General features: G+C 33.9%; 1 protein-coding gene across 2 annotated transcripts in view; it reads right to left on the bottom strand.

Moving 5' to 3' along the window:
- Positions 1-25,182, bottom strand: part of LOC111056612 (scavenger receptor class B member 1) — an 83,300-nt gene that overhangs the window by 31,819 nt on the left and 26,299 nt on the right. Inside the window, exon 1 of one of the 2 annotated variants that reach the window (XM_022343998.2) lies at positions 15,198-15,785. The exons of the other annotated variant lie outside the window; for it this stretch is intronic. Within the exon in view, the coding sequence (XP_022199690.1) occupies positions 15,198-15,372 (175 nt within the window). The 5' untranslated portion in view covers positions 15,373-15,785. Of the gene's footprint in view, positions 1-15,197; positions 15,786-25,182 lie in introns of those variants that run through there. 2 annotated transcript variants of the gene reach the window in all.

Raw genomic sequence — 25,182 nt, forward strand, 5'->3', positions numbered from 1 at the left:
CTTTTAAAATCGTCAAGAGATTTTCTCAACGTTATTCGACTTCCTCGAGAAATATTCAGCCAAGAATTGAAATCGGATCAATTGGTGGAGAAAGTGTTACTCTGAACTCTACTGGTCTTCATTTGATTGATTCATCTACCTGGAGAGCCCTGACTTGACTCGAAGCAAACGATGCGAGCCTCACGAAAGTTTAGGCTGGTATGAAATATAGTTGAAAAAGGTGGATTATTCGATAATTCTATTTTATAGGCTGATCTCAAGTGGAAACAGAGCAGATCAATGATTTCCCTCCAAATCATAACAAAATATAACCAAATCACTTGCTCTGAAATCAAGAATTTAAAAATTGTAATCAGTTTGGATAGGCTACTACACAATCTGCATCGTCTGGTTATTATCAGGATCCTCAAACAAATAATCATACATGGTCTTCTTCAGATCACACATGGTATTCTTCAATCATACATGGCCTTCACAGATCTCACAAGTAATGATCATTGCATCGCCAATAAAACTCCAATCTCCGATCAAGTTTCATTAAGAAGTGATAAGAAGAGATCAAACATTATTGAGACTTGATTTCAACACTGCAATCTTTAGTTGAACAATGATCTTTTCTAAGCATATTGATCAACGCAGCTATTTACAGTTAGTTGCAAAATCTCATAACTGACAAATATTGATTCTCACTTTGGAATTCCTCAGTGCATAGTGCAGATACAAAATTGACGAGGATTTACACACATCTGCTTAGATTATCTAATCACTCCTATTCTAATCTAGCGACTTCCAAGCATCACACATTACACACTACTTGACATTACATAAGGATCCATTACATAAACAACAATGCTCAATGAACCATCAGATGAGAAGTCTTGATGAGACTGAACTCTACAATAAATTATTAACTATTGTTTAGAATTTTTAGGACCGTTCAGTCCATCAATCATCACTAATACTGTACCTTCAATCTTACCTACAGTACCTTAAGCGGTATGGTTTAAAATTTACGGTAAGGCTTACTCGCTTGAAAATTTTATTTTCCAACAAATTCCAAGTCATGTGGATTGAGAAATAATGTATATACTATATAATAGTGAGTCGACTTCATTGGTATAATTGGTTAGCCTAAATGAAAGAACACAGTCATTAAAATACTGAAGAATTCTGTGCTATTCTGCATATGATGTTGTGTTACTTCGCTTGTAGCACTGTATGAGGATCTATAAATATAATTATTTATCTGATTATACATATAATAGAACTCTTCAAATAATGTGCTCACTGCAAAATCGATAAGTAATATAAATTTAATGAAGAAGTGCTGAAATTCGATTCAATAGCTTGTCTATCTGAATTATTTATCACTAGAATTGTATGAAATGATTCACTCAATTCAAGTTGGTTTAATCTGTGAAAAACTGGTTCAATTTTTCAAGCGATCAAGTAAAAAGGAGTAAACTTTTAGAAGATCCTGAACTTATGTGTACAGAGTAAGCTTAGTTTCAATCAAAATCAGCTAATAGTTTGATCTTATGATGCACTGTTTTGCATTGGCTCCTGCTGTGAGTGAGAGTGATCACTCTCTTCATCCATTTTATCAATAGATCATACCTCATTCGTACCGGATTCGGCAAATCTGATAATTTGTTTGTTTAATTGAAATTTATGAAGTAACTATAGTGACAAATTGAGAAGTACAAAACTGAGTAAAAAATAATTGATCTAAACTTTGCAACAAAACCAATAAAATAAGTCAGAATTTATTTATTATAAAGTCAAATTTCGTAATTGTTTCAATTATTATCCGTATGTTTGTAAGAATTATAGGATAAACGGAAAATTCAATGCATATTATGATAGTAGCCTACCAATATTATTTCGTTGAATACTGTAAGACAGAACTTAGAATATTAAATAGATGACTGCTGCACGAAAGACGAAGTATATCTTAAAACCTCTTGCACGAATTAAGTTAAAAACTGTGAGTATTTCCTCAAAAACCATTGTTAAATCAAGCCTGTTATGGCCATTTTTCCTGTTTCACAGAGTCGCTTGTCACATAGTATCAAATAATTCTTTATAATATCATGAGAACATTTTTCCCTACAAAAACTGTTTACCACGATCGAGGAGTGATGTCCTTGTGATACACCAAAACATACGTTGCGACTAAGCTTGCATATTATAAAGAGTACATTTGAGTTTTAGCAAATGGGAACAAAGGATATTGGTTATCAAATGACCATGACTTCTGCATTCAATTTATTTGGGAGAAATAATTGGTTTTCGAGTGGGGAGAGTTTCTACTTCCGATTATTCAGAATCTCCTAAGATTTGGTTACTTTTTCACATAATGAGATGGCCTCAAATTGAAGTTGACCTCAATGGAGATCATGTGTATCTTCAAAAACTTGAGGTATACAGTAACATAATGCAGCAACTGAACAAGAGTTTCCTGTATGCAAATGTGTTTATGGAAAGAAGAAAATGAGAAAATGCAACTTGAGTGACACTTTTTATTATACATCAAATAGATTCCTATATACCTCAAATAGCTGAATATGTTAATCAAGGAACGTTATGGGATCCTGAAAAACTACAAAATAAGTTTCATTTTACCTTATGGGAGAAACAAAATCTTAAGAGATCTTAGATTCATGATCTGAGATGAAGAAGAATAAGAAATGGAAAGATAAAAATGAAGAAGAATTAGTGAAAGAAAAAGATGTGAGAAAGAAAAATGAACAAATAAACGAGGGACAATAATGATGATTGAACTGGAAACCTCCATGGTTCATCTATCTCTATGTGAATTGGTTGAAGCAGCTCAGATACTTCATTGTGGGTTTTTATTTCTATTCTAATGGATCAATTCGAGGCTCTTAAGGTGAAAAAACAACATTAGCATTTACTGTTTGCATAATTTTAGTTCATATTATAATATTATATTCATAGACAAGACAAGTCCATTTCCACCGGAGTAGGCTAGCTCACGTGGAAGCAGTACAACTCAAATCAAAATAACGATAACCGAATAAAATTGAAGTATCTCGGATGTTGGTGATGTGATGATATCAGCATGCCAATCAACTTCCGTTCAATTAGTCTGCTGAATTTGAACTTTACCAAAATGTGAACGTTGCCTTCGCGACCTTGAAGGAACGTGTTTTTTACGATATCACATAAATGCTCTTCAAAACTTTGAAAATCTGGTTCTTGCACGGCTCGAAATAAATTAAAGTGTGGAATATAATGTTTGTTATCAAATTGAGAGGAACGCGGAAGTAGAAGGGGGTCGGAGTGGTCTTTATGCTAATACATATCGGTCTTGATTCACGATGTTTGGGAGACCGCTGCGCTGGTACTTGGTATACAGGTCCACTGGACCACGAGGTCGCATAGACGCGCGTGCGTGTAACGTCTCGTTTCATTATTATTTGTCCACCGACTGGCCAGCTCAATCTGTTTCCTTCTTCTAATCTTTTGGCCTAATCCTGTTGTTTATCTGCTCTACCGGATCGGAACCATCAGCAAAACACTTCCTGTCGGCTCCAACGCCGAAATCAACTGTGATCTTGAACCTGTCTACGCCAAATTGGCGTTAAAATGATATCATCGTGCCAAATTTCTGCACTTAGTGATTGAGATATAGTCAATCAATGGGAGAGTGAGTTGCGAGAGAGAACATGTTATTATCCAATAACATCCCATCCAAAACAAATGAAAAAGTGGGAAACCTGTTTTATAATAAAACACTCAACATGGAGAATCAGCATGGTATAATAAAATTATTTATTTATTTATAATCTACATACTCATTATACATTATACATTATACTCTTCATAAATACTCATTCAATACTAATCATTATAAATACTCATTTACTCATTATACTCTTTATACATTGACTACAATTTGCAATGGTGGAACTAATTCACATGATATAAATAGAAAAATGAACAGAGAAAAGTGATATGAACATAAAAAAGTCCATGATTATTTTTGTTCATTTCTTTTTCATTTTAATCTAGAGATTTTCAATTTAATGCAATTCATCCTACCATTGATTTTTCTATTTAGCAATCAAATATGAAACTATCATTGGATAAGATGGCGAAAAGAATAGATAATAGAACTCTTTTTAATTATATATTCAACAACAGTTATGAAGAATCAGGAAAAAGCTCCAGCAAAATATACAATTTGGTCACGGACTAACGGCCAAGCCACAGGCAGAGTTTTTCAGACGAGTCGGCAGGGCAGGTACTTGCCCTGTCTGGGTTGGGGATCAGCTGATAATCAGCCAATCACAGAGCTTCCTGCCCAGCCGACTCATCTGAAAAACGCTTCTTGTGGCTTGGTCCTAATACAAATGTGAATAAAAAGGAATTTGATAAATAGATTAGAGATGGAGACATCGAAGCTCAACGATTCAACAATAACTACGGAGAAGTGCTCCTGCACTTATACTTCTTGGTACTTGGTATTATGGTACTGTGGTACTCTGTGCCAAGTAGTATGGTAAGAATTCAAGTACAAGTATCATTTGTCACTTCAGATTCAGAAACGAGTCCAAGTATAACCTACTTGCTCATTAACAAATTAAATTGTGTACCAATTTTGTTCCAAGCAGTAACAAATAACTATGACGTGAAGAATAGTTAGTGTTGAAGAAAATATTGTTCGAAACATGATTCACACCACATCATGACGCAATAAGCAATAGCTAATGTGTAAATCTTACTACTGGTTTCCCCAAGGATAATGATGCCCATCATTGGAAACACGTTTTGCAAATGATCCTCACAGGACGTCTGGGGTCCATTCTTCATTAATAGAGTAATATTTTCAAGAATGAGTTTGCTTTCAAATAAGTGGAATGAAAGAAAAAGTCTTCAGAATCTACATAAATCTTTGATTGGGGATTTGAAAATTTTGAACGGTGACTATTTCCAGAAGAATAGAATATTATATTGGTGATTCAATATTGTGATAAAATCGATACCGTAAAAATAGAATTTCTATATGTAAATCACTAGACTTCATAAACACAATACAAAGATTATTGGTTTGGACATTTTTCATTTCGAATGATCCGTCGGTAGCGACAGAATCAATCAATAACATTGGCTTTTACGTAGGTATTGTCTGGTATGGATAAATTACTAGATTCTTTTTTTTTACACATTGGAGATCTCTCATCTTATAGCCTACATATTTCAAACTGAAACACACCTTACACATAATGTACGACAGTGTGGCTTGTCCCCAGTTAGTTGTGGTTTACCTTCACGTCAGGTGAAATTAATGTATCGTTTCACGCAATAAATGAGAGCTTAGACAAGTACACTATACAGTGACAGGTTTATCTGGACTCTACCTTAGGCAGTTGTTGTTATGATCCCCTCAATCAATCTTTAAGCCTAATAATCTAATAGCCACTGAATTTTCAGCAATCCATAACAAGTATTGCAATAATTATTAGAATCGAGGACCTTAATAGCATGAAGATAACTAGTTTAGTAATAGAAACCATGTAAAAAATTATGATTTATGACTTACTTTTAGTGTAAGCTATTCCAGTCTAAAGCTGAGATGATATGGAATGTTTTTTGAATAATTGTATTAGAATACACGTCCTGTTTCAAGTTTCAAAATTGGACTAAACTTCAAAACCGATTCAAAGGGTTCAGCAATCCAGGAACTTCAACTTCTTTTTTCAAATTTCGTATTTGTCAAATTTAATTGTATATTACTGTGAAAACCAGTTCAAGATACAATTAGTGCTCACATCAAAGTGATAGATTAGTCTTAATAGTATCAATTTTGTCTTGATAAGAGAAACATTTAATTTTGATATTTCCACTTCATGTTTTGGATAAAAACTATCATTGCCTTCTCAGCTAGGAGCAGGATGTGGGAGTTTCTAAATGATATCATATTCTGATATTGGAGATACTGCTTGGGAGAAGTCTAGTAGGCATTCTTAAATTCATGATTGAATTCTGTAGAGAAACGTTAACATAAATTCCTATGCTACGCTTCTCTATGCTTCGACGTACTAATCCGTTCATACGGTGCACTGGTTTTCCAGCGTGCTTTAAATATGGACACCCCTGGTTGGAATCTGTTGATTTTGAGTGTAGCATCGATAATCAATCATACTCAGCAAAGAATACAAGGATGTAATACACAGATCTAGAATGTAATACAGCATTATATATTATGTAATAATACACATGTGTATCGATATACACACAACAGTATATTATTAATAGGAGTTATTCATTATACTACTCAAGTTCAGAAGGTTGGAGGCAACATTCAAATCATTTCCTAATAAATTTCACAAATGGTAGGAACATTTTGTCCACTTGGTTTTCCCAATAAGTTTATTAAATATATCCTTGACACGAGAGAAGACGGTGACTTCCTTTACTAAAAACCGTCTAGACTTCCAAGAAGATAGAAAAAGCCTTGCTACAGTAATGAAGGCACGACAACGTCAAATTAAACTGACACAGACCTGTTATTACCCTTGTAATGTGAAGTCTGATTTGATCGTTGGTCATTAAATGAATATCGTATTTTTCAGAAATTAGCTGAGTTATTGAGGGGCATTCGTATAGGTATGGCGTTTCAAGTTTACAATGTTTACAAGTATGGATTATCATTTGAACTGGTTTGAGTTATGGGTTCAGAAAGGAATTCATATTTTAGGAACATTTACAATAATCCGCTAATTCCGTTGGCTACTTGAGTAGCCTTGCGTATGTATTCTCTATGATATCAGTATAACAATCAAATTGATACAGATATTCAGAGAAATATTCAGTGTCAGTCTCAGAGGAATATTCTCTCTGAAAATACTAAACGAATTTACAGATTATTCTGGAAGATTATACAACAAATTCTGTGCAAATAGACTGATGATTCTGGAAGTTTATAAAAACAATCTCAAGAAGGATGAATACTAGAATTCCTCATATCCTCATTCCTCAGAATGTATATGGAATGAATCAAAGTCTAAAATAGGTGGTAGCTTCTAGCTGCTACTAAAAATATGTTATATCCAACTCAAACTGTGATCAGTAATAAGGGAGATCAATACTAAACAATAAAGGTTAATGCACTTACTTGGTGAATACTATCAACTACCTTATATTTTGTAAGACATCTTGATAGACGATAAAATTTGTACACAGTAATGAATCTCAGTTTGCTAAAGGCTACACAAGTAGAATAAAATAGAGAGAATATTGTTGAAGAAAATAGTTTTAAGACTTGTGATATTATTATCAAATCTGTGAGAGAGGTGTAGAGCCCTTCAGTTGATTATAAATCAGCGATCACCAGTTATTAATGATAATGATTCACTCTCTCCGCCCGCGGTTAAAAATCCTAAAAACAACAACAATTATCCAAATAATATCCGCATTAAACAACTGTATCAGATCGTATACTAGTAGAGAAATATTCCGGCAATTCATTTAGAAGGGTTCAAAAATCAAATTTTTTAATAGTTTACTTTATTATCAATCATTATTTTACTATACAGTATTCACATCGAGAGCTGTGATTTTCTGTATGAGCTTCACAAAATAGCATTTTTAAGATTGTCATATAAAATTATGCTGTATCAACCGTATTGGAGGCCTAGAATCATTGTGATTAAAGTGTTTGCTACTGTGGTTGAGGATCCAATAACATTTTTCGGCATTTTTTGAATGACAAAAGAATAAAACGGTTTGAAAAATAGCATTTTTTAATTACTAATTAGACTTCTATTATTTCTAATTAATTTATAATTCTTCAACAAAATTCATGTTATGATAGGTTTATTAATCTGAGTCTTGAGTTTTATTGACTACTAATAATTCATTTTAGTTATGAATGAGGAGATAACAAATTTTTCATTAATGACTTTCTGACTTGAGTAGTCTTTACCAAGTGCAATGTGTTGATTACTGAATAGTCTGGATAGAATATAAATAGAATGCTGGAGGCTCAAATTTTAATGGAACTGTTGATCTCATTGAAAGTTTCCTTCTTGATCTGTACGTCAAACTATTTCTTATTTTCAGAATAGTAAAATTGCCATACTCTATACTATATTGATTGTAACAATCTGAGAGAAAAGATGAGAATGATGTTCCCTATTTTGCTAGTTAACATATTAGCAGAAACTCATTTCAGTTAACTGAGCCTACCTAAATCATATCTGACTTGTTTCTTTTCACTTCCCGTGTTGTTGTGAAGATGATTTTGTGGTAGATATCCATAATAGATGGAAATCACTTGATGCTCTCAAAACCACCAATTTATTAGAACAATGTGAGATACTAATTTCAGGGTTTTACATCATTATCAATCCCTAGTAAACTGAAAGCAGTAGAATATGTAGTATGGGTGATGCTCTACGATTGGTTATTTGCTGTTGATCAATGAAGGTTGAACTCTACTGACATTGGCCAAGACTAGACAAGCCCAAGTATTCCCATTTACGAGTATATCATAGTCTCGGCCAATGACAGCAGAATTCAACTTTCATCAGTCAACAGCTAATAGTCAATTAGGGTTCACCCATACTGGATAGGCCTACCCAGTACTCTGCTATTTAATGTTTAATCATTCAGTTTGGTGAACAACCGAAACTAGTATCCTAAATAGTTGCAATAAAATAGTGGTTTCAATTTTATCAAATTGTTTTTATCCAATCAGACTTGTTTTCAAAATCGTTTATTGAGTATCTCTCCAACGTGTTTATATTAAATTCTACGTAGAATTGAGGGATGGAAAACGAAATCGTTTTCAAAAAATCAGACCTTACAATGATCGAAGATCAACCCTCATATTATACTGAGTATATAAAGTATATTATGAAGTGTTCATTGATACCTGGCACAAGAAAGTGCGTTTGCTGCAAGACTCGGATAAAACTGCGCATCAGTTTTATTTATTTCCAAGTAGTGTTCTATAAACATAACAATCTTTGAATACAGCCTAATCAGTATTCCATTGGTGTATATAAATGATACAAATGCATATGCCTTCAAAAATAGACTCAACACTAATGGAAAATACCTGAATGATATCAATGAAATTTCTTTGTTGGCTGGTAATTTATGACTTTGAATGAACACTAGAACATCTAGAAACAGAAAAAAAGAAATAATAATTTTGAAACGACTGGTCATATTTATGTGTTCGTGTTATGTGTGTGTGTGTGTGTGTGTGTGTGTGTGTGTGTGTGTGTGTGTGTGAGTTTGTACACGGTATATATATATTTCCAGTTTGTATTTTGTATACGTCACCTTGAGCTTTGAAGTAAACAAATTGAACGGTTAATTTCGCGATGAAACTGAACTCTACCATTGGAGGCGTCATAATGATTCACACACATATCCAAGATTATTGGATTACAATCTTGTCTACCTCGATCAGCTATGTAATGGGCAACTGCTTGTACCTATATAGCGAGAACAACTGCACATACAACGAGTAAACAAATAAATTAGCAATAAAGCAATGGAAAGTTTTCTCTCCGCATAATCATCATCTACCTGGTCATAAAAGGGGTTTCAAATTAACAGAATTTGTTCTACGAAAGAATGGGGATTTCTTGCAATAAAACTGATACGAACATTCCATTCACGACGAAACGTAAACTGTAAAAAAATAAAAGAGACAAACGATTAGTATACCGTATATGTTGATGGAAAATTATGGAATAAAATGCATGAAAAATACGAAGAAGAAGATGAAGGAGAATAAGGAGAACAAGAACAAGGAAAAGAACGAGGAGGAGGAGGAGGAGGAAGAGAGGAGGAGGAGGAGGAGTAAGAGGAGGAAGAGTAGGAGTAGGAGGTGGTGGAGTGGTCGTGAGGAGGAGGAGGAGGAGGAGGAGGAGAAGGAGGAGAAGGAGGAGGAGGAGGAGGAGGGAGGAGGAGGAGGAGGAGGAGAAGGAGGAGGAGGAGGAGTAAGAGGAGGAAGAGTAGGAGTAGGAGGTGGTGGAGTGGTCGTGAGGAGGAGGAGGAGGGGAGGAGGAGGAGGAGGAGAAGGAGATGGAGAAGGAGGAGGAGGAGGAGGAGGAGGAGGAGGAGGGGAGGAGGAGGAGGAGAAGGAGAAGGAGAAGGAGAAGGAGAAGGAGAAGGAGAAGGAGAAGGAGAAGGAGAAGGAGAAGGAGAAGGAGAAGGAAAAGAATAAGTAGAAGAAGAAGAAGAAGAGGAAGAAGAAGAATTAAGAGCTAGAGAAAAGAGCAAAAGGAAAAAAGAATATGATGAAGAGAAGAGAGTGGAATGAAAGAGTGGAGTGATGAAGAAGAAGACATGAAAAAGCTGATAAAGTTGTGGGAGCATTGCATTTTGTATCAAATACGAAGTAAAATTTCAAATACAGCAAGAAAGGAAATTTAATTTGAATTTCAGTTATTGTTTTTTAGTTCTCATTAGCTAGATATTTAATTATTTTTGGAACATTATACAAGAGACATGAGATAGCACAGAAAGGTTCATGAACTCTGCTCATAAGGTTCTGAATATATTATAAACTTTACTGTTTATTCGCAACACATTTATATAATTTCAAGTGGAATAGAGAGATTGAAATTTTCGAGGTAAATACTACTTATGATTTTGAAGCTAGAACTTTGAATAAAACACTATTAAGCCATAGCTATTCAACTAATATTCAAGTCACTTAGTTACGGTATCTGTGTCTTCTCCATAGAGAAACTCATTTAGCTCAGCCGAACCATACTAAACGTACTAAACGTACGGTTCGGTCTCCATATGCATAATCATGTCAAATGAAATTAATAATAAAGGATGCAATACGCAGTTATTGGTATTTAGCACTAGGCTGTTCAATAATTGATTCAGCTCCTACCATGAAGTTTCAAGTTTATTACTGTACATTCCACAAAAAAAGATACACAAGATGCTACAACATTTATGATATTGCAAAGTGCAAAATCGTCTGCTCATAAGAATGGTCAGTTGAAGGGTGCGGCCACAGATTGCGATATTTTCTGTGTCCTTTCTTATGCTAATTTATGTGTGGGAATGTATCAGTGGTCATATTACAATATATAAAAACATAAGCGCGAACATTGAGCTGGGTGTATAGTTAGTCACTGTATAGTCTGAATGATCATATGTTACCAAAGGCTTTTTTGTAAAGTAGCCAACAAAGGAACATTATCGAAGTTATCATACTGACTACAAGCATAGAATAAACAATCTAGCAGTTTAGAAGTATAGAGGTTTTGCCTGCTACAAGCCTGAAGCTGAGTTTGGTGTATTCTATCCAGAAGGTATTGAAGGTGTGGAAGTTTTACTTCTGATACCACTGCGGTGATAATGTAGAACTGTAAGCTCCGATTTATTAAAAGATTTCACAAGTAATTGAAGTTTCATGATAACAGATCAATTGTTTTGCACTGTGTTCGCTAAAATTAATTGACAATATATGTATGTGGTAAAAAAATCCCTTGTGATGATACTCTTATTTTTTAATACCAACTTTTCAAAGCCAACCATGTACAAAGTCGATAATAATCACATCAGGACAAAGTTTCGTTTTTATATGTTCTATTTCTTCTTTATAACAGAATATTCAATATTTGATGTTTCAATTAGGCCCACATTCAGTATCTTCATTTACAAGGTGGGCTTTCTATTTCTATTTTTCTCTTTCTATTTATTCTTTTACTATCTTCATTCACTATCTTCTTTCCTCTTCTTACAAGGTGGGCCAGGCAAACGGCACCACGAGCTGAAGCATTGAGTATTAGTTATTATTCAACACCTTACTGGAGTAATAATTATTCAAAAATCAACAATTTTTCTGTTTGAGAACAAAATTTCTATTCGTGTTCCTACGATTTGTTGGAATATATGACTTGAAAATATTTTCTGTGAATTCTCACAATACCTAAAATAGTGCCGTTTGACTGTCCCACATTGTATTGTCCGTTATCAGGTCTGGAATTTAATAAAATCCACAAATTTATTATTCACGTTCAGTAGAGGAGAATATTGAACTTATTCCTAAATAAAAGAGTTCTTCTTGAGTCTTTAATCTTGAGATCGTATCAATTGATGAAACTTCAAAGTTGATTGTGTGAGAATAAAAAATAATTTTCTATTCTGTAAGCAGATAGATAATACACTTATTAAACTTCCTTTTGATGATGATGCTAAATCTGAGATTGTGACTTGTGATGGAATGAGTTAAGGATACGATATGTGAAGGTGCAATAAGAATGGATGTCATGACCGGAGAAGCAATAGCTCTTCAAGTAATGTACCTCATCAAGTATTGCATCTGGATTGTATTGAATTCCAGCGCTACTACCACATATTATAAGTTGATGAACTAACCACCGATGGTCAATCTCCACAATATAATAAGTGCGGTAGCTAGAAACCGTGCAGCTTGGATTATATGAAAATGCATATCCTTCCTCACTCTCAACTTGATGCAATAGTATCACTTGCAACTAGTTCATGATGAACTAGAATCATTTCCATAATGAAACTGAGCTGCACTTTTGAAAGAATCTCCATAATTGCAACATTCAACTCAATTAGCTTTGTTGAGAGTTAACAATCAGATCAAAACTGCTTGGTTTGTTGCATCAAATGTTACATGTGAATCAAATCAAATCTGAGTTTAAACACGCGACAAGTGGATTGATGGTCACAGTCAATGCTTTATCGTGAATGTATTATTCTGCAACTTAGTAGACTATGTAGAATTGCATCCTTTCTCAAAAATGTAACCTGTTGATTTGATGATTATAACGAGTTAGTCACATAAACCTAACGAACTCAATCAACAAGGATGTTAATTTATTTTTGTCCTTCCTGATCATTAGGTGCACAACACGAACTATGAAGGAAATTGATGCATTGAATATTGAAATCCTGATTTCAAAGTTGATCATCTTGTTTGAAAGATCAAAGCTGCTGCATCTTCACGGTAAACATAAATTTATTAATATGAAATATTGAAATCCTGATTTCACTGTTGATAATCTTGCTTAGAAGTATCCTCTCTAGCTTAGAACCGAAGTTGAATAAATCAGCCCGACAATGAATGTACTCGTATTGCACGGCTTTTCAAACTGGTAACACTGAAGCATTCCAAGTTACTGGATTACAGTATATCAAGTTCAAGTGCAAGTAAGTCTCCTTTATAACGTGAATTTACAAGAAGTCATTTGTTATTTATCACACCTGAACTATTTGCGATTCACGTTTATAATTTAATTTACGTAATACATTTCCATTGAGTTGCATTTGAGAATATTTTCCAGACCACTGGTTAGCCTTCATTTTCGTACTGAAGTCTTCCTATACTGCCGGGTGTGGTGTGGTATAGTCAAACAAGGGCCTAGTGAACTCTGACATAAAGAAACCACTTCGTATCATAAAGGATATTTCTTGAACTTCGCAAAACAAGTATTGTCCGATCTCTTCAGTTGCTTAAACCTTTGAATAATAATATTTTCTTTGTATTGGTGGTAAGTCAAAAAAGTAAGTCAAATCGAATCAATTTTATTGTTCACATTATGTGTAACATAAAAATCATCAGTAGAGCACTTTTCTTCAGTAATAAAATTTGATATAAAATACAGATGACTTCCACCACGAAAAGTTAGTTATAAATTAAATATTGAAAATGCTGATGATGATGCCAAGAAATAATTGAAGCAAACAATGAATTTCTTTTTCAATAAGGTTCTACGAAATGACTTGATAGAAGCCTGGTAGAGCAGAAGGGAGTCAAAAATTAACAACTTGAAATAATTTTCATGAAAGTATGAGGGGAGCTGACAAAATTTGGTTAATCGAGTTTTGAGAGATATTCTTATGAAACTTATAGAACAATACTGAAAAGAAAATTCATTTCTGGTATAAAAATAAGCTTTCTGCTTTGAAATGAAATATTTTTCTCCAGGTAATATGAGTTATTCCCAATAAACGTAAATTGTAAGGAATGCACTACGAATGTGCAGTACCATTAGCTTCTTCGGAGTTTCGGCTCAAAGAGAGAAGTGAGATAGTCTGCGATTGTTTTCCTCTCTGCGCTAACAGGTTTGAATCAATATTCAGTATTCAAGCTAAAAGCTCCCCAAAACAAACTATGCAGCACTGTTTTTAAATCATAACGCAGGACGCAGGGTCTAGCTGTATCGAAATGATTCGATCTTGTAAACCTCTCAGCTATTCGAAACCAAATAAAAAACTATTTTGTGATTTTCACATTATAAATAGAACAGTTTTTTCTGCGTTCTATTTAACGGAATATACGTCAAGAAAACAACAAGACATGTATTTGGTAGGAAATCTCATTTTCCCATTATTGATAATATGAGAGGATTTAAACCATGACCGTCAGAACAACTCTGATTCTTTAATCAATCGAACAGGTTCCCCGAATTTAAACTAGTTTGCTATAGTGGCCCTGAAAGCTTCATTCGAATATCTCTTGATGTAACGTTTAGTTTTAGTAGCTTAAGGATATAACTGCTTGAGGAATTGATATAAAAATTGTCTCAGAATCTCAATAATAATTAAACTTTTCTATTCACCTAAATCGTATCTGACTATCTACGATAACGAATTTCAATAGAACTTCTTTCGCAAAAGGTTTTTTAATATATTTTTCCTCTTATAGGCCTTTCTCCTGAAACCAGTTTAAATTTACTACCAGTATTAATTCACTCTCCAGCTATTAAATAACATTTCCCATACATATTTCTCAAACACGATTTATTCATTACTTTTCCAGTATGCAAACATACAATAAACTTTTATACAATATTCTACTGCAATAATTTCATTTATCTAAGCATACCCTCATCAAATGTTATATTATACAACCGACATTTAATATTCCTTTAAACCCGCTGTGAGAGCCCTAAGATAACAACACATTGTTATCTATACTATAATAAAGGAAAGAACTTGCTTATACACGTACGGGATAGGAAAATTATGTTCGACGCATCATGACATCTGAGCTACTGGACTGATTCACTTGAAAATTTGCATATAGATTTTTAATTAACCGAGGATGGTTATAGGCCTATTTTCAATTCTTCAAGATTTTATTACAAGTTTCAAAAAAGACCGTTGCGGAGCTCGGGTTACCTGCTATTACAGAAATAAAATCAACTTACATTTCGGTTTATTATTGAGCGGTCTGAAGACTGCAGCGAAGGGATTCAAACTTTGATGATCTGAGATGGTTGTTGGATTGTAGACATCGTGCACAGGAAAGTCTCTGGTGTTTACAGCACTGTACACAGTTTTTTGCCGGCGAATACCGCTCAGAACACTAAAAAAATCTTTCATGATTGTAAACAACACTAATCAGGGGTTGATGAGTGAAAACAGTGGAACACTGGAGAGGATCCGGTTTTATTGAGAATCCGGAGTTCACGATTCTTATTGAAAGGGTTGACGCGCCAAATGAAGTGTAAAAGGATTTTCAATTGTTTACCGCGTGCAATATGATCAGGATAGTTGAGTGAAACGACTCGTAACACCGATCACTGGAGACCAATAATCGCAACAAATACGCGTCTTGCGACTATCGCAGTCAGTTGAACAGTGTTGATAACTGACAAGCCAGTTCAGTGGTGACTGCACAGGAGAGACGGCTGGAGGCCAAGCTGACAACCAATCAGAAACGGGCTCTCACCTCTCTCTCCCACCAACCACCCTCTTAACACACGTCGCGAAACTATTCTTTTAGTCTGTGGAGCGATAAGAGCCTCCAAACCGTACAGTACATCTAACAAGAACGGACGTTGTGACTCACAAATGCAATGCCATTCTCCGATAACTATCCTTGACCTGTTACAAAATTTGTCATGAATACTGTGCAGTTCAGGAAATGGAGGTAGCAGGTAGCAGACTACAGGTGTACTTTCTCACAACTGTATCACTTCATTCTTTATTGTCACTTGTTTAGTGATCAAGCTCCTTTTCCAATAGTAAAAACAGTTCCTATCTAGGAAACTAAACAGTATAATTATTTCTTTCCATAACTTTCTGATTTATGTTTGTGTTCGTTCTCAATAGTTTCTTCTCTCTGATACATCTCATTAGTGAGAAATAAATATGGAAGACACAGAACGAAAGGCATAACATATCATGGAAAATCGGAAAACCTTGCTCTCCTGATAAATAAATAACTTTTATTTCCTGTTGTGGATTCAGTTGAAATTCATTTTGATGAATAAATTATCACGATTTCATAAAAAGATATTCTTGTATCAATAGTTCGAACTTGTTTTAGAAAGTCTCAAATAGTATTTTTAAAAAACTTTAGACTTCTCTATATTTGTGAATTAACTATTTTTTCAATAAATACTTCCATCCCAATAATATTGTTTTCGTTCTGATCGACTTTTCGTTTCCCATGTTCATTTGCGTTTGAAATAGGGAATACAATACGTAGACAACATAAATCAGGCCGAGTGCTTCTGTTTCTACTTCTCTCTGTGTTTAAAATGGTTCATTTCTCTTTGTATACATCTCTGTTTCCCCCTCATTTCTTCATGTTGTTCTCTAGGCGTAAATCCGAGAAGGGGTTATCAAGGAGTCATAAACCATGATGGGTTGAGGTTCATACGAACGTTTTGTAATTAATACTCAAGTTGATAGGAAAAATTTTCAATTTTCTGCGCTTATTGACGTGCCTTAAGGATAGTGCAAAAACGAAGTAATAGTGTTGATGAGCTTGAGTAATGAGGAAAAGATTGGCCAAATTACTTGATGGTTCCGCACAGATATTACTGTAATACTACTGTGCTGGAAAAACAAAACTACTACCGACAACTGTAAAACTGATGTGATGTGATCTATGCAGCCGAGATACTAATGACGCAGCAGTTATCAGATGCAGCCGTTGCAGCTGATGCTGCTGCATTGATGAATTAGCATCAGATGCAGCAAGTGCTAATCCATAACCTTTGGTTATTCCTCTAGCTTTTCAGGTTTCCTCTATTGTAGATTTATTCTTATTCAAAATTGATAGCTTTCATCTATGTTTTCCAGTCATTGATGATTTCTACGTTCGCATTCCCAAGTATCTTTATTTTGATAAAGTTTGTGGTCACATAACACACTACCATCGACGATGAATGAGAATTGACAATGCAATAATTATAGTAATATTATCTGGATATTATAATAAACCTATTATTGGAATTTTAAGGCAGAAGATGAAAATAACAGTGAAACTTGCATTGCGTTTGTGCTGAAAATTTCGGATTTATCTAAAGATTCAACTTTTTGAGATCTCTTGTAATCTGTAGCTGCCCTCGATTTACTATGTGTATGTTAGAAGTGTATGTTTGTGACATTACACAACACCCTATAATAATTATCTTCAGGTTACTTTTGTTATTCAAAATAAGTGTCAACAGCAAAAAAAAAAATTGTGCTAGTATAAATTCGCAGCCCAGGAAACTTGTTACTACAAGTATGAATTGGGAAGTACGAATTTGAATTGTGATATGATCAGGAAAATTGATTAAAATGAACTTCACTAGCTGTGGTGTCAGGAGGATTATTGGAGACCATGTGAAAACCACTACTTTCATATACTCTCCACATTTCCAATGTTCCACTATCAAATCAAATTTATTCCCAATGTTTACAAAACATTTACATGTACATGTGAAACACTGAAACTTGAAGGCAAAAGATTAAAATAACAGTGGAAATTGCGTTGCATTTGGAATGAAAATTTATTATTTATCTACGAAAGCTGTATTCGTTGAAAGCTAACCAGTTGAAAACTTCATTGGTAGAATAATTGATTCTAAATATGTAGAACATTCAATATCTCAAATTTGTCCAGAAGTGGAGTACGTCCAGAGAAACCTAGGCAGGTCTGCTATTGTTAATCGAGCTTATGTGATTCGTCTCATCCGATATATATCATTGTTGAATTAATACACTATGTTCTTAATTATATTATGTGTTATTATGTGGTGTTTGCTCAAAATTTATTTTTCATAGCCTACGTTCAGTGTTGTTAGCACACATATAATAACATAACATCTATCATTTTTATGTGTTATCAACTGGGCATTTACTAGAGAGTATAGAATATACATTCAATACATCCTATCATTACTGGCATTTACCACTGAAATTTTTTATATATCTTATTCCTCATGTCATATTATGCCAAAAAGCATTCACAATATTTGTTCAAACTACTCCAAATAAATCGGAGAGCACCTGACCTTCTTTCTCCAAGAAATATTGTACAATACTTTCCAGCATAAATCATTCATTCCAATTACGAATGTTCATTGATGATACAACTGAAAGAGGTTCAGTAGCTGCATCAAAATAGTTCAATGATTTCAAAAGGGTCTTCAATCAACTTTGAAGTTTTACATTTCAAGAGACATGACATAAATAAGGTGAAAAGCCTTCTAGCTGATCGTACTCAGTTTTCAGTTCCTTATTTTCCTCACATTGGTCAGAATGAATGATAATGTCCGTTCTGTTGATTGCGAAATAATAATTGTACTTCGAAGAATAGTCAATAATTGCCACAAGTTCCATGCTCATTGAATCACTTCCATACAATTACTATGATAATTATTATGCTCTGTGACAGTACGGCAATAATTACATACATTATTACGAGTAATTCAAGTTTTTATCCCCAAGAAGGATTGGTTCTTGATGAAATTGATGGTTGGATTGATTTATTGCATTGACGTAGAGTCTAATGTAGTCATACGCCACTGTATAGGCCTACTCAACACTCATAATGTTCATGAGAGCTACCTGCTTCTTCGCAATTGGAAAAACATGAAAGCTGGCTACCCTCTATTTTCATTTCAAACCTATTATACTCTCTCCTTCATGTTCTTTTTCCTCGTCAATAAAAATGAATATTTCTCCTAGATCTAAAAACTGTCAACAGAAGCGGAAATGTACTCCAGCACAAAGGAAACATATTTATTATTATTCTAGTTATTTTCTAGAATTGATCACTACTAAATTCAATCCTATTATTTATTTGAATGATCCTAGTTACATGGAGAAGCATAGAGTATAGAGATCTATTATTGAATAATAGTCCGTCGGAAAAAATGTCAAGCTTACAGCTGAAAATGGCCAATTAGTTACCAATAGTCATTCAAAATGACTCTGACAAATCTAAACTTTTCGACCAAAATAAAATAAAACAGAATTTGGAAAAGATTAGTGTCGTAGAACGTGGAGAGTAGGTCTAATAAAATAAAGAAAGTGGCAAAAATGAATGAGCTGAGAGGTAGGCTAAGATAAAGAAAAGAGTATCAGCAGAGTCCTTTATTTGAAATTAATTTCTTCGTGCTTCATTTTGTAATCAGTGAAAGGAGCAAGAAGATTCTTATGGGGTAGTTCTCAAGAGAAATTTAATTATTATTCAAAATTAATCAAATACATTAATTAAAATCGCCAATACAAGAGGGAAGCAGGAAAATAAGAAGGAGTAGTAGTTGAAGAAACAGAAGATATTGGCAGAATAATAAGAGGAAGAACAAGAAGAAAAAAGAATGCGTAGAGAAAATAAGTAGAGCATACATTATTTGAAAAATTATTTTTACACTTGCTTGCTCTTATTACGCTTATACTACTGTAGTTGCAACGTTATTTATCTTTCATTTATAGATAGCCCAATACAACTGTTATTCAAAGTATGAACCAACTCATCAATATTTGTTGAAATATCTTACTCTTATAAGGTAATATTTCTAGTAGGTAACAAAGTAATTTGTTCCAGAGATTCTAGACTGCTTCTTGAATGAATGCCTTTTTGAAGCAACTCTCATTTTATTGCTCCAAGATTAGTAAGTGAATCGATCCCTCGTCTCTGGGCTAATAACGTGCATGCCACTGATAAGCCAATTCAATAAGTTGGGCTAGTACCTGTACCAAGTTACCTGTGCCATTATACAAGAACCGGTTATTTATACGTTCGCTAATCACATGTGATGCAATATTTGATACGTTGTTCCTTCCAGATTCGTCCGGAGGGACTTTGCTTTCTACGGATGTGTGAAGTAATGTGTGTTAAGTTCCAAGTGAACTGCAGACATCTCAATGTTATGTCCGAAATCACTCATCAAGTCATCTCTGACATGTGATGAGTGAAACAGTTATTTCAAACATAATAGCGGTTAGCTATAGAAAGAACAGGCCTATTTGTTTCCCAATTAGACAAGTAATAAAATGTGGGTCTCATTTGAAATTGAACCAAATTTTGTTCGTCATTCAGATCTAAAAGCTACCGAGAGTTTTTCAAATGCTAATTAATATTAGCAAGGAGGATGTGATACTCTCTATATCTTTGTGTTTATATCTAAGCTTTGTGATTTCTAATTTTCTATGATATTACTGGCAAATATATATTTATGACTAATTGCTTATAATAGACTTGCAATCAAGTTCTAACAGTATTGGCTATTGTATTCTTGATTCAATGAATTTACCAGAAAATCAATACTAAAATGATTAGAGATTAGAACAGTTGTATATTTGAAAAAATGCTGAACATCACGTTCTTCTATCATAATTTTGCTAAATCTATCAATAACCCGTTATGTATTATTGAAAAAGTCGTGGAAAAGACAATTGGAGAGAATGAGCATGCTTCTAATACTTTGTAAACTGCAACCTAAATGTGGGACGCTTTATAGAATTAGCAGCAACTGGAGCCAGATGGAAGAGCGCTATTATAGCATTCTTATCTCGTGTTAACATGCTATCATTCATCTCCAGGCAGACTCTGGGGCACACCATTGTACTCCAATCTGTCAATCACGCCGGGCTCATGTCATAACACTCTCTTCTAGCAAATTTCACAATGGGTCGATTATTATTTGTTTGAAGTTAAATGGTTCGTGAATGTCGTAAGAACGGTTGTTTATTAATCCGATCAACGATGTTTGAAGCTGGAATTATGAACTCTGGATTGAATATGGCATAAGAAATCGCCTAACTGATGAAATGGAGAAATTCTCTCTATCATACGGCATTACGAGACTAATATGAAGTCTTCTTCACCTCTCAACCGTAAAATGGATGTGATCTAAAAGTGAGGGTAAACTATGAAAGTGAAAGTGGGAGATCAAATAAATCATTTAGTAAACGTAACAAACTCATCGAAAATCAAATGAATACAGTAGGAATGAAAGTGATATTATATAATTAGAAGTAATTAGGCCTAGTGGATAATACGGCCTAAAGAGCGATGATTATGGCTTATTAAAACAACAATTTCTTTATTGAGTCCTATATTGAATTAACATAGAAAGAATTTCCATTCTTGTGCATTTATAACTAGTTTCAACTAGGTTTTGGAATTATGAATAGGTCAGATCCTTCTGAAGATGATTGATTCCTATGACGGTTGAAGGTTTTATGGATGTCTACTTATCAAGAGTCGATATTGCTGTAGACCTCCCTGTTGAGGGATTTTCATTAGGCTCAATCAGTGGTTACAAATGAAGTGACTGCCCATGTGACTACATGGATGTGACTACATGCAGGAAAATTTATAGGTACTTCTGACTGGAAAAATAGTAGAAAGTCATATCTTTCCCAAAAGTTAAATGCATACTCAGTTTGTTTTGAATTTACAATGACGAATGAATAGTTTTGAAAATTTACTCCTGCCAGCTCCAATAAGAGCATTAAGATCATTTTCAACATTAGCTATTGAGAAATAGACAGGTAATATATAATGTCATCCGATTGAATTTTCCAACGAATGAAAACTATTTACAACATTGTATTATCTTCTATTATTTCCATTGTTATTATAGCACCTGTAGAGACTAATAAGCTATTCTATCTTGACAATAATTGATAAAAATAATTTTTGTGAAGATCCTAATCTATTGGTTCAGCCTTCTAAATTAAATTGATTGAGGAAATTAGATTGAAACTATTTTTCACAAATTCATAATATAATAAAAGAGACTGCTTTTGCACTTTCATTCTGACGCTAGCACTAAACTAATTCTTTGAGAAGATTATTTTATTGAGATGACAGATAAATGCTTGATAATTGTGATTAATTAAACCTCGAAGATGTGTCATAATAGATTGCATATGACATTGAAATTTGCATTCACCATTAGGAATAGGTATTGATCCTATACCATTAATTTGATTTATCAAATCCATATTATTTGATGTATCACAGACAGTATTGCATTTGTGGATTTTCTGAGCTATCTTCTAATAACGCTTTAAACAATATCGGCATTATCTCAGTTTTATTTGTGTTTCCTATGCGTTCCAGACATATTTAAGCTAAAATACGATATATTTCATAAGAATACAATATAAATCTCTGCAAGTGGAAACTATTTTAATTTAACTAGATTTATGCAACGCCAGTAGCTACAAAGTTTGAAAATTCAGGAGTTGAAGGAAGCCTCTATTACCGAATACAGCTTTTATTAAAAACATGCATTCTGGTTTCATTACAGAAGCGAACCTGCCTGCTAATGGAATATTCTCAAGTGTGAAGCGAAAGACATCTGCTCACATTCCGTAGCCCGTACCTCGGGAACTATGAACCTTACGAAAAATAATCGAGAACATAAGTTGCAGTGAATAAAGATAGTTTTAACTTTAAAGTTGTATTCGAAACATTTTTCCCTAGAGTCGTACGTTTTTGAAATACAGAGTTGAAACAGAAAAATGGTTTTCCCTCCCCAATCTACCCCCAGGGTTAGAACACTTTCAGAACGTTCACTCACGGATACTAGAATACAGTATTTTAGTATCCGTGCGTTCACCTAAGTACTCTCAACCAGCCCCAAAATAAGAATTGTAGAATTTTATTACATGTATTCTGTATTTGTAATTTTCGCTCCTTGCATCCCGAGCTGCTATGCTGACACCTAGCGGAAACTTAGAGAACTTGGTGGTCAAATCAATAAGGGTGGTTCAGGTGAAATTTCCAAATCAGCTTTAAAATGAGTTTTAACATATTTAAAAACCTTTATATGTCCATCTATTAACGTAAATCGGCGATTATATGATAGTAGAATGATGTGAGCAAGAAATCAATGACTGTTTGAAAGCAAGTGTTTTTTTATAACAGTTTAAACTGAGCACCCTGACCAAACTCTCGCGTTCAGTTTTCGAACTCTGCTCCGTATATATAGGAGTTTTGGATGCGACATTCACAGGGAGTCCGAAGGGGTCGGTCATACCGTATCTCATTGGCTGTGACATGAGATACGGATTCCCGCTGGTACGGGCTGGTCCTATGACTAGATCCCGGGCTTTGACTCCCTTTTTGCCATTTTTTTTATATTCCAATAATATAATAATGCTCTTAATATTTCAACAGTTACAATTTTTTATTGCTGGTTTTCAAGTCTTTCCACTTCATGTCTTATTTAATTAATAGTGTAAAGTTACTATTGGAAACTGATTAATAGATTGTGAAATCATTATATTTTTCTCCAGTATCTCTACAAATCCATAACATTATTCTTCAAATATTGAAAAATAATCTTTTTCTGTATGATTTGGTTGCAAATGGATTTGGTTTTGAACTATTATCACATTCGAAATCACAAAACACATGATAAATTAGAGTAATAATTAAAACAGCCATTGAATATAATAGTGTATAATAGCTTATTGTAGTGTAGCATAGTGTAGCATATGCTTTGTCACCAGTCACCATGCCTTTTGATTCTTTGTGTTGGGACAGTCACTTATTATCTCAAACTTTCAATTAGAATTGTTATCAATAATTACAATAAAAATTATCTCGATTGAATCTGATGCTCTAGAATACAAACTTTTGGTTCATAGCAATGCAATTTAACTGTCGAAACGGGCTTCATCCCACATCATATTTTTTATATCATAATGTTAATACATATTATATATCATAATATTTATAAACATATTTTTCATCATAATATTTTTTCTCAAAATTATTACATGTAGACCTATTAATTTGTAACTTATTTCCTAAAGTTCGGTACCATTTCTTAGTGACAACCATTGTCGTACACAGGCACTTGATGCAGATAAGGATGATGACTATCCGCTGACCTGAAAGTACTATTATTTTTATCATTGATAGCAAGACCGGGCAATGTCCTTTTAAGCTACTCTACATGATAGATGGTGGTGGTATATGATGGAGTTTTTAAGGAATAAAAAAACACGTTAAAAATGCTGCTGCTTGAAGAAAATGAAATCGGATGTTTACTATGTAATAACAAAATAAATTTTAAAACTTCTTCAGCTCTATCTACAAATTAATTTTTCATCTTCAATTTTTTTTTAACTAGCTGGTCCAGCGAACTTCGTATCGCCAAATAGTTAATGCATCTCTTGACAAACTTTAGCTGGATATACACCAATATTTTTCTAAGGAGGCGCGATGCGGCATTTGGCATCAATATGCTTCTCTCTTATTGGCTTGAATGGAAGAACTCACACACACTGAATCAGGCATGGCGTGGAACGGTGTAATAAGACAATCTCAATGAAATCAGCACTTTGTATCACCAAGCCGCGCCTCCTCAGGTGTGCTTAGCCTTAGCTTAATCTGATGCACTTTATTTTTATGAAAATTATCTAACAATCAGTATTTACATTTATATCTCAATATGGACTTCCTATGTTCTTAATTAGTTTGTATTTTATATATTGTTGCTGGGAAATTGAATAGTATATCTCCTTGCTGCTGAATTTCCCGTGCATATTCTAAATTTATAGCATTTTCAGCTCTACGACCCAAGTTTGGACGTCTTTCGTACCGCGGCATTATTATTAGAATTGAAATCTTGTGAATCAGTACAAAGAAAATAGGAAAACAGATAGAATGGAAAGAATAGAAAACCGACGGCTGTTGGATGACGCAATGATTATAACAGCTGATTTTTATTTCTGTGTGTGGCCAGCTTACAAATCTTCTCCCATAAGGATTACATGTAAACTTTGAAGGACCGTAGGTAAGAGTCCTGAAGTCGGATCATAAATTTGGTAAGCCATACACCTGCTCCTGAACATAACAAACACAACAAAAAAAACATCAAATTCGGTGCACACATAAAAATGTTATTGAATGTAAAAATTTGTAGCTCGATTTTTATTTATATA

The sequence above is a fragment of the Nilaparvata lugens genome, chromosome X (assembly GCF_014356525.2).
Source record: "Nilaparvata lugens isolate BPH chromosome X, ASM1435652v1, whole genome shotgun sequence".
Taxonomy (NCBI): Eukaryota; Metazoa; Arthropoda; class Insecta; order Hemiptera; family Delphacidae; genus Nilaparvata; species Nilaparvata lugens.